General features: G+C 33.6%; 1 protein-coding gene across 1 annotated transcript; it reads left to right on the forward strand.

Moving 5' to 3' along the window:
• Positions 1-7371: 7371 nt before the first annotated feature.
• LOC111613807 lies at positions 7372-7794 on the forward strand. Its single transcript, XM_023355154.1, has one exon. It carries the CDS (start codon positions 7372-7374, stop codon positions 7792-7794), a length of 423 nt encoding a protein of 140 aa, XP_023210922.1.
• Positions 7795-12018: the final 4224 nt, after the last annotated feature.

The following is a 12018-nucleotide window of genomic DNA, read 5'->3' on the forward strand; positions in this document are numbered from 1 at the left end:
TACACTTACTTTTATAATATATATTGATTGATTGATGATTATTATTTTCACTAGTGATGCAACGAATAGTATATTCGGCCTCAGGCCGAATACCGAATATTCGGCCAGGAGCATGGCCGAATAGCCGAATATTCGGCCAAACTATTCGGCTTGATTAACACACGTACGAAAATTGGCAAGGATCGCGCACCCAGCTCTCTATTCGTCCGCTGTCACTACGCTTCGCCAATCGCGTTAATTCTTGACAGTTGTAGCGGACAGACACGAGCGTCATGGCAGTATGTGATAAATAATGATATCAAATGTGGATAACAATGAAATGACCTACACGTGTAAATAGCGGAAAAAGAACAGAAAAGACCGCGAAGTAAAAATGTGAAAATAAATATGAAATTGAGTTGATAACATAATCGAATAAGTCGAGGCAGCTTATTGGCGCGAAATTCGCGGCCGTCAATGCCAAATAATTCTTCTCAGATTTCGGAAACTAAATTCTTGTAATGAAAGTCACTTAGCGTACATGGGCGAAAGCCTGGGGCCGTTGAGATACCAAGCTGTCTGGAATTTCAATTATGATAAATAATTTTCTACAATGAAACAAAAAAGTTAATTTAATTTTCAAGGTTTTAATAAGGGATGGTATCATAAAAACGATCATTAATTTTTTTTTCATGTTTTATGACCTAAGTTTCTATCTAATGTGCCCAAGCAGTAAAAATTTTCATACAAATTTTTTACCCTTTTCATTCGTTTAGGGTTGAATTTCGTAAAATCTTTTCTTAGCACACGCAAACTTTACAAAAGGAACACACCCTGAAATTTTTAAGATTCTAGCACCAGTAGTTTTGGCTCTGCGTTAATTATCCTATCAGGACTTGTTCTTTTATATACGAATATATAGATGACTAAACTACATAATAAGTAGGTAGTTTTCATTTAATTTGTTACCTTTTTTGATATCTTAAAAAAAGAACTTAGTTATATTACTTTTCCTTTGATCTTTTACACAAATAAGCAAAAAATTGTGCTTTCTCGAACTTGAAATGTATGTTCAGCGTTAATAAAAGTTACCAAAACGATTAATTTACTGTGTTTTTGTTATTTCTTACTCCTTTTTTAAGTATTCGGTATTCGGCCGAATAGCGAAAAATAGGCCGAATAGGCCGAATACCGAATAGTAACCGAATATTCGTTGCATCACTAATTTTCACAATTTATTTTTGTATTAAAATGTTTATGTTTAGAAAAGAATTCAGCATAATCTCGCGTAACTTTGCCGGCTGTTATGAGGTTTTATTTAAAAAATAACTTTTATATTATTAATCGTAATAAATAAAATTGTGTGTGGTGCCATTTAATATGAGAAATCTTCTCTATTAGTAAATTTAGCAAAATTTGATTCGAATCATCAATGATTTTATCCACAGTTTANTTTGCCGGCTGTTATGAGGTTTTATTTAAAAAATAACTTTTATATTATTAATCGTAATAAATAAAATTGTGTGTGGTGCCATTTAATATGAGAAATCTTCTCTATTAGTAAATTTAGCAAAATTTGATTCGAATCATCAATGATTTTATCCACAGTTTAGATATAGGTGTGTTTGCAATGGGAAACCGACAAGACAGCGGGCATAAAACAATAAACATATGCCGAAAAAACACCACGTTTATATTATTAATTATTATAAAATTGTAAAAAGCTTAATTTTTAGGGTAGAGATAAGTTTTACTTTAAAACATTGTAGGCTAAATGCAAATAACGACTAAAATCTTCATTAAGAACGACCCTCTCGAGATATTACACGTGACCACCCACATTCTACCCCATACTCTCAACCTTTAACCACCAACATTCAATAGCATCAATGCCTCTTATACACACCTTTTTACTTTTAGCAGATAAGGGATGAAACCAAGGCTACTCAAAGGTATTGCCTGGTGTGAAAATTGAGAAGAAAAATGATTTAGAGAAAGAGGTTGAAGGTGAAATTATAAAGCAGGGGTGGCCAACCTGCGGCTCGCGAGCCACATGCGGCTCGTTGAAGGATTATTTGTGGCTCTCGAAAAATGTACCCGAGTTCTTTTTTCATTTTGGGTTATTATATTTTTAAAAATTATTATCGTTCCGTATGTGTTTCAAAATGTCTGTTAAATTACTAACAAATATGAAAGACTAATTGCAACGTTGTAACAAATTTCATTTCCGTCCAAGTTAAGAATGATATGAATCATCGAAAACTGCGCGAACGAACATAAACAGTGGCGTAATCGTCCGTTATCAACCGACTCCAGACCGATTTTGAATTTGTAAACTGTCATTGCAATGGACAGTTGACATTGTGCTCTGGAGGAAACAATTTGTATCACACTTGCTACGAATATAATTTATAATCTGGAATTTTTTGCATACCGTTTTAATACGTATTTAATTGCGGCTCGCGAAAAATTTCAAATTTTGAAAAATGGCTCGGACTATTAAAGAGCTTGGCCACCCTAGTTATAAAGGATAGTAAAGGGGATGAAACGGAAGTCCCAAGGACACCTGCATCGCTTTTATTTAAAATAAAATTAAAAATTTACATTCAGTTGTGGGACAGTAGTTAAGAATTACGGAAGCGCCCTAAGTGATGGGCACTCAAACATAACATATTTACAATACCATTGAGCACCATTGAGGACGTAGGTTTAGTCTGTAAATATAAAGTTCGCGTTGAGTGCTTTATGGAATTGCCTCTTATACACAAGCTTCCATGCCAATTTCGTTTCTTAATTTTTACTCTATCCTGAGATATTAAACGAAATAGGCCGCAACACACACACGCGCGCGCGCACTCATACATACTGTACTTGCAATAGGGGAACCGACAATGTTTCTTATGACAAGACAATAAACAATATAGCACATGTTACAGAAGTGTTATAAGCGAAGTCAATAGACAAAACATTGCGACTTGCAATGGGAAACCGACAAAACCATTAAAATAGGGCATGAAACAATGAACATATGCCGAAAAAACACCACGTGTTACAAAAAAAAACTGACAACACAAAAGTGTGCCAAACTAGGGATACGCGAACAAACGTATGAAACATTGCAACTTGTAATGGCGGCCGAAAATCCTCACTAAGGAAGGATTTATACATGGTAATAAAAAACAACGCTACTAAACAAGTGTTTTAGATGGGGGGCTTGAGACCACTACGAATACAATACACATTGCAATTTGCAATGGGAGATCGACAATTTCCTGCGAAGCAGGTTGTCCGAACAGTTAGTTGACACTTGCAAGAGTCCCGTCTGGTCTTCTTAGTAGCTGAAGATATTAAAGCACGAGTTGAATGCGGAAAGAAGCACCTTTGAGGACCTAGGTTTAGTCTGTAAATATAAAGTTCGCATTGAGTGCTTTATGGAATTGCCTCTTACATACAAGCTTCCATGCCAATTTCGTTTCTTAACTTTTACTCCATCCTGAGATATTAAACGAAATAGGCCCCAACACACACACAGACGCACTTATACATACATACATAGCCACGGAATTTTTTTCCTATATATATGAGGGGTTAGATGAGTAATATTCCTAAACTGTTAAGAAAATAAACGAGGAATTGCGGGGGAGACGAGGGAGCCAAGTAAGGGGAGACGACAATTGGTGACGACGTGAAGGGGACAAAAGACATTACGGACGCCAGAACATTATCGTTGTAGCCATAATTTGAAGACGGTAACAAACGCTGAATTATTATTGTTATTTCTATTTCTAGTTCCACAAATTTTGGGAGCCGTCAGGGATATTGAAAAAAATTCATACGAAAACTTTCAGAAAGGCAATAATGAAATCCAGACAAGATGGCAGAATTAGCGACGCTACGGTAAACGACGAACTACGACTGATTGTTGTATCTAAGGACAATACGATGACGGATGTGAAACATCTTAAGTGTGCTGATCTGAAAATCGAGCTAGGACAACGAAAATTGAAAACGACGGGTAACAAGAGAGAGCTGGCGGAAAGATTGAAAGCGGCACTTTTGATCGAGAATGCCTGAGACGACAATGCTGACGAAAGTGAGGACGAAGGTAGTAATATTATGCGATATAAAAGTGAGTACTCTAAGTCAATGTTTACCTTTAGAGATGTTAATGAATTCTTTGAAACGTTCAGTGGTGACGACGGGAAGAATGTCACTAAGTGGATCTCCAATTTCGATGACATAGCGGAAATGTGTAACTGGAAAGGCATGCAGAAGATAGATGATTACGTAAAGATGGGTGGACCAAAATTAACTGGATATTCATCAGAATTTCATGAGTAAGTGAGCGAAAGAATTCTACGCTGGAAAGTTTTTGGACTATAGTAAGTGTTGACAGAGACCAATGTTCAATTCTCTTACATGTGGTTCCTAATTCATTCCTTGTTTATCAGTTATTGTTGGAAGCAGACTTTCTGAAACAAGTTCATATTAGTTTAAAAGAAGGTTGTGTTGAGAAAATGATCAAAGCAAAAGATACAGAAGTAAACATTTCAGACGTATACAATATTGATGTTGCCTGTGTTGATACTGGTAGTGTTGATTTCAGCCATATCAGTGAAGCAAGATATAGACGAGAGCTTCTAGATCTAATAAAAAATTACAAAGCAGTCAGAGAACAAGAAACAGAGATCAAAATGAACATTATCTTAAAAAATTATGTTCCAGTTTGTCAATGTCCAAGAGTAGTGAGAAGGATGAAGTTAATAAGCACATAGTAAAAACATGGTTACACGAAGGTATAATTCAGCCAAATACTTCTGAATATGCAAATCCTATTGTTCTTGTTAAAAAAAATAGGTCGACTGGCATTTGTATTGATTACCACCTCCTAAACAAGCAGATTGTTAAAAATCGCTACCCGTTGCTTCTGATTGAAGATCAACTTGATTGCCTAGAAGAGGATAAGGTGCTTAGCACTCGACCTGAAAAATGGATACTTTTACGTCCCAATTGAGGAAAATTCACGCAAGTATGCTTTTTTTTTACTCCCGATGCACAGTAGAGTTCCTGCGTGCACCTTTTGGGATTTACAATTCTCCTACCGTTTTTAAAAGAATTATTAATAGTCTTTTTAAGGAACTGACACGTCAAGGAATTGTTGTAATTAGGGTTTCTCATTTCCCGGTCTTTTGCTTGTCCCGGGATTCCGGGATAAAAGTGAACTGTTTCCCGGGACAGAATTAATTATTTTTAAGGTATACAAAATATCTTGAAATTAAATGATATAATTATTTTTCATTTTTTAAAGTAATTTTAAAGTTCTGTATCATCCAAAATCATATTATAATGCTGTGTAAGATATATAATAAAAATTGCCTTTGAATTACGTAGAAATTTTCACAAATAGAAAAAAACTTATTAAATTTTGCTAGAAACTGCATACAACAACAACAAATGCTTTGAATTGATTTAAAAATTAAAAATTGAACTTAGATCAAACTTATAACTTAGAAGGTAATTTTCGTTTTTTAAATAAAATATAATACAAAATATTGTAAACTTTTATAAGATTTTAAAAAGCAAAGATGATCAATACTCCGATCACTCACTCTAATTCTTATTTTAATAATGAAAAGTCTTGCCACCGAGAATGCCCTTTCCGATTTAATTGATGCGATTGGAATCGTGTTTAATGCATTTAAGAGAAGACAGATATTATGTGTTTTTTCACCTGTAGCCTGGAAGATTTCGAGTTCGTTTTCGAGATTGTAGTACTTCTTTTGCTCTCTAGTATTTTTGATTTGTCTACCTCGGCTGCTTTAATAGCGGCATCAAGCTTAGAGCTCCATAATTCGGCAATTCATTTAGCTTTAATAATCAGGTTTATGAAGAAAAACTTCACACTTGCAGACTTTATATTCGTTTGTATCTTTGCCCAATTTGCACAATCTGGCGTTAAGCATTTATTGAAGCTACTGGGCATGGTTAAAAATTAAGACAGCGTAAGCACAATTATTCCATATATTACAGGTTCTGAAAAGTAAAGAATTTTCAGAGTCCTGCCACAAATAAGCTACGTATTGATTATCGACCATTTGTGACATGCCATAACGAGCAGAAATTAAAAAAACTAATAGGTAGGTTTAAAATTAATAAATACAAATGTATTCTGACAGTGAATGAGATAATTATGCTTTCTATTTGCAAAACTTCTTAACCTTAACACAAAATAAGAAAAAAAGTGAATTTTTAAGAAGTTTGCGGGATTTCCCGGGTTAAAAAAACAACCGGGATCCCGGGATCCCGTTTGAGAAACACTAGTTGTAATTTATATCGATGACTTAGTAATACCCTCTGCAGACGCAAAGACTAAAGTTAGTATTGTGAGAATGCGAAAATAGAGAGCAATTTATTTGAAAATTTATTCGTTTTATTTATCACATGCTGGTACTGTCTTAAATTTACCCGCTTGATTAATAATTTCAATGTAATATTTTAATCATAAAATAGACAAAAGTTATCGTTTTTCGTGGGCAAAGGAAATAGAATTTCCCTTAGAAAGTTGTTATCGCTCATATTTGACGAACATCTGTCCCTTATGTCAGATGACCCTTATGTCCCGACAGATGATGTAACCCTAAACTCTGATTGGAGGAAAGTTAAGATAAAAAGAGGTCCACGAGTTCGGGGCAGTCACCGATAATACGAACCTGCCATAATAACAAGCAGTCTACAGAAGAGATTTGCTATATTAACAGACAGTGGACCGGAATTCGAACCTGTCATACTAATAGAGGAAAAAATTATCTCACTCTGACTCTCCAGCATTCATCTCGCATTTACTAAATCATGCTCCCTATAAGAAGAGAAGCTCTACACATAGACTGAGGTATTATTATTTTAACTGATTGTAAACTCTCTCTCTGCGTTTAGAAGTGTATGTAGTTATGCTTTGATATAATGATAGGTTATTCTTTGTATCTCTTCATTTGTTTTTTTAAACCAATTAAACCTTTTTGTTATTTGATACTGTTGAGCACCGATTTGGAACTAAAATGAGGCATGTAGACGCTCTAAGTCGCTATCCTACCTACTGCTGATGTAATGTTGATCGAAGAAAACGAAGATAGTGTCATACAGTAGTTAGGTTCAAAAATGCACAAAAAGAAGATAGTAAATTAATGGAGATAATTAATAAGATAGATATGGAAAAGACAAATGGTTATGAAGTAATAAGCGGGATTCTGTACAGTACAAGGAAATGAATGGGGAGTCGTTAATAGTGGTTCCCTTACAAATGCAAGTCGATATTATCAAATAAGCTCACAAGCAAAGTCACTTTGCTGTTAAGAAAACCGAAGCACTACTGAAAAGAGACTATTGGTTAAAAATATGAAGAGTAAAATCGAAAAGATCGCAAGAAATTGCGTAAATTGTATCATAGCAGAAAGGAAAAGAGGAAAATCAGAAGGATTTTTGAATCAACTTGACAAAGGTGATCGACCTTTTGATACCTATCGCATTGATCATCTGAATCATTTAACACCGACTAAGAAGCGTTATCAGTACATATTTGCAGTTACGGATGCCTTCACCAAGTTTCTGTGGCTCTATCCCACTAAATCAACAGGAGCAGAGGAAGTTATAAGTCGATTGAAAAAACAGGCGGTTGTATTTGGTAATCCTAAGCGAATTGTGTCTGACAGTGGATCGGCATCGACAGTGTCTTTAAAGATTATTGCGAACAAGAAAACATCGAGCATTTTCGAATTAATACAGTTGTTCCAAGAGCCAATGGACAGGTGGAAAGAATGAATCAAGTCATCATTTCGTTGCTTACTAAACTGTCTGCGCCAAAGCCCGAAGAATAGTATAAACACGTTGATCTGGCAATGAAATACATCAATTCTTCGTATAACCGAAGTATTGATCGGTCTACTTTCCAGTTGTCGTTTGGTACCAAAATGCATTTGAAGGAGAACCTTGAACTACGAGAAGAGTTCGAGAAAGAAAAAATTCTGTGCTTTGAGGAAGAATGGGATGAAATGGGATGAAATTAGAGCAATGGCAAAAGAGAACATTAAGAAACTGCAAGCGGAGAACAGGAAAACGTTTAACAAGAAAAGGAAACGCCCCACGAATTAGTCAATGATAAGGAGAACACAATACGGCCCAGCTTAAAAGTTCATCCAAAGTTCTTAGGGCAATACAAAGGCAGAAAAGTTTTAAGAAATGTCAGATATTTAGTCGAGAAGGTAGGTGATTACGAAGGTCCAATAAAGACGTCTACAATGAAAGCGTGGGCCTGTTCATCTAACGAAGTTTTCAACCGGTCAAATGAAGACATCGGGGACGATGTCAGCTGTCGGGATGGCCGAATGTGTGGGGTTAGATGAGTAACATTCCTAAGCTGTTAAGAAAATAAACGAGGTGTTACGGGAGAAGAGGGAGAACGGTCTTAATAGTCCCCAGTATTACCGATATATAAAATTATAAATAGCTATCCTGTTTTTTACATTTAAATATATATATTACATAGATAAGCTTGTCTATTGTTTGATCTTCGATTATACGAGAAAGTTTATACTTATTATTTTCTTTTTGATTTTTCATATTAATATTTTTTCGTAGCATTTTATTAATAATTTGTAAGGATAGCCATTCAAAAGCATTTCGAACATTATTCTTTTTATTTAGTAATAGGATCTGTGTTCTTTTTATGGTTTTTATTAAAAACCATCCATAGAAAAGTTATTGTAATTAATTAATTTAAAGAAGTTTAAATAGATGTCTATTCTTTTATTGACATGGTTTTTAATACCGCTTATAACTGAAGTTATTATTATTATTTTTAATCAGAAATGATGGCAGTAAATTCGTAGACAAAGACAAACCGCAAAAAAGGGGGGAAACGAACCAAAAATCATAAAAACAACGATAAAATGCAACGGAAGAAAACAAAAAGAAAACGAATGATAGTGAATTATTTACTGTAAATTGATCGCGTAGATGATATTTCAATTGTTTAAATTTCTATTTTCTTCCTTTACCAACATTATTGTTATCAGCACTTATAGTATACTTTTACTTTCCCGGCTGTTATATATAACAGATGGAAAGTATGGCGTCGGTCAAACCCATCCCCCAGATTTTTACATTTATGAACTCAGAGGACCTTTAAACTTTGAAAAATAAAAAAAATTTCGCGGTTTTTTTCCTGTAAATATGGATGGTAGTGTGTGTTTGTATGTGTATGCGTGTGTGGGAAGCACGATTTTGTTTACCCTTTTTGAAGCTTAATAAATTTGTGATTTTTGTCGAAAATTTCTGAAATTTTGAAATTTTGGTGATTAAAAGTCGAGGGGTGGGGAGTTAAGCAACTCGTTACTTGATTTTTTCCCCCCACTCATCCACATAAGCTTGCCATTAGATGCGCTTCTATGTTAGTACTGTTTCGAAATTTATTTTTTAGTTGAATGAAATTATCTTATATTCGAGTTAATTATTCTAATCAGAGTATAATATAATTTAATTTACGTTTTCAGCGATTACCGATGACTTTTTATTACTTTTTCCTATGAAATTTAATTAACTACCTTTTGAAGACAAAAAATTGTTACAATTATTACCTTTTCCCTGTTTCAAACACATCACTTATTTTAATTAAAAAATAATACATTTTCAGTCTCTTTGCCGTCATCCTTTTACACTGTTAATTTAATGATTATAGTTATATCTAAATAACTTAAATAGTTATTGGGCTGTAATTTTCAAACTGCAGACGTATAGATTCCTATTGTCATCCGTCTGTCCATCTGTCCTTCCTTAATTTATAGAAATGAGTTAGATAGACGAAAATCGAAATATGAAAAGCTTAAGAACCCGAGGCCCGTCTATTTGCTGTATTATTATATTAGTACAAATTTTATCCACTCATAACGTTACATGTTTTTCCTTTAACGTATTTATTAGTCTACATCTATATGAAAGACTCATACAGATGTAGACTAATAATTAGGAAAATATTTAATAAATACAGTAGACCCCCTATAATAGGGTAGATACGTTCCGTTTTATATGAATTCCAAGTTTTACGATCACTTAAATACATGAGCCAATCACAGTCCGGCACGTGTGCATAGGGACTACGGCTGTTTGAAAGGTTTTTTTTCCATAAAATTAATCGATTCTAGACTAATTCGACTCAACATTTCCAAAACACGTATAATTTTTTGGGAATAATCCATATAAACTATGCTATAAATGAAAAATTGTAGGATTACTTACCGAGTGTTCACCGTTCGACGACGCCATTGCTTAAACTTGTTTTCGTCGCAGAGCGGCGCATCGAACGGCGGGTGCGTGTTTTCTGATAAGTTATTTTTCTGCGAAAAATTCGCTGAACTTTGGAGACATCATTAATATAAATATAATTTTTATGGCAGTTAAATAAAAACTGGTTTTTGGTAGGTTCGCTGCTCGTTTAAACTCAACGGTTTGTGCAATATCCGCTATTGGTCTAAATTCGACCAATCCTGTCGCGACACGAGTCGGAGATGACGTTTTACCGTATTATACGAGTCTCTTTTAGCGTGTTTATACGAATACGATCGCAATTTTTTCGCGGTATTATACGAATCCGTATTATATGAACCCGTTTTATAGGGGTCTACTGTATATAACTACTATCTAAATATATGCAAATTACAACAAACTGTTAATAAATGTATTGTAGGTACTCGAAATCATCGATTAAATCTTCAAAGCGGGCGACAAATAATGGCGGTTTTCCGGTTTGCTGTCGTGCGAAGTTAGACTTGTATGATTGGCAGGATATAGATCACGTGCATTGATTCTGATTGGGTATGTGTTACGCTTACTTTCGTAATTCAAAGTTCTCTAGTGTTGTCTTAGTTTAAAAAAAATGAATGGCTTGAAACCGATTGAAACAAATGTTTTTTTTTTTTATCAGGCAAATACAGTATCCATACGAGAAAGAATAAAAAAATTACCATCGTAATCGACTATTCCTTCTATTATCGTAAAAATTAATGACTAATACCTCCTGGGAAATCATTGTTAATTTCATTTTGTAGTAAGCTAAAAATATTAATTACTACAATGTTAAAAATTAAAGTTACTAGAGTTAAACAGAATTTTAAATTAAATACTAAATCGGCGAAAAATATATCTAAACATTAACATTATATTTTGCGATTACCTCCGTACCACTGACCACTAAATATAAATAAAAATTATTTATCACTAGTAATAATATTGCATTTAATCTCTCCAATGCACGTTTAAACACCGATCGATATTAAGTTAGTTGTAACCACAAGAACGAGCGATACGAGAGTAATTTGAATTAGAAAATAAATTACAAGAATTGTAGAAAGTAAGAGTTGATGTAATCCAGCCTGTGGGTTCAACTCACACCCACTTACTCCATCCACGCGATATAAGATTTATTTTTAGTACCGTAAGTAAATGTTGAAGTAAATAAAAACTAATACATAATATTGAAAAGTTGCTTTACTTCATTTTTATAAAACAATCTGTTAAAAATTTCTCTATCAATAAAACTGATTAAACGCATTTTTTCTTTCATCAAGAATAAGCTTTTGAAGTTATAATAATAATAATAATAATAATAAGCTGTGAATATACATTATATTTTGCTTTCAATTATTATTTTTTTAAAGTAAAGAGAAATGTTTATGATAAAAAAAGCAACGATTTAGTCGACGAAACCGTATGATAAATTGGAAGAATAAATAATTGACGAAAAAGTTTGTTTTAAATATAGTCTTGTATTTATTTATCTGTAAACGTGACTTCAATCGTCAATTTTGTAGAATTTGGTGAAACGTAAATAACTGGTTTGTTTATTCACATTTCTACTAAGTTAAGAATAACTTTTATAAATTATTTTTAGTGTTATAATCCGAATTCTCCTCCTACACCGTACATATTATATTTATTGTACGTTTATTCTCAATGTAAAACTTTCTAGTATGTTATATTTAAATTATAATT

This window comes from Centruroides sculpturatus, unplaced genomic scaffold (assembly GCF_000671375.1).
Source record: "Centruroides sculpturatus isolate CEXI.00-Female unplaced genomic scaffold, Cexi_2.0 scaffold1973, whole genome shotgun sequence".
NCBI lineage: Eukaryota > Metazoa > Arthropoda > Arachnida > Scorpiones > Buthidae > Centruroides > Centruroides sculpturatus.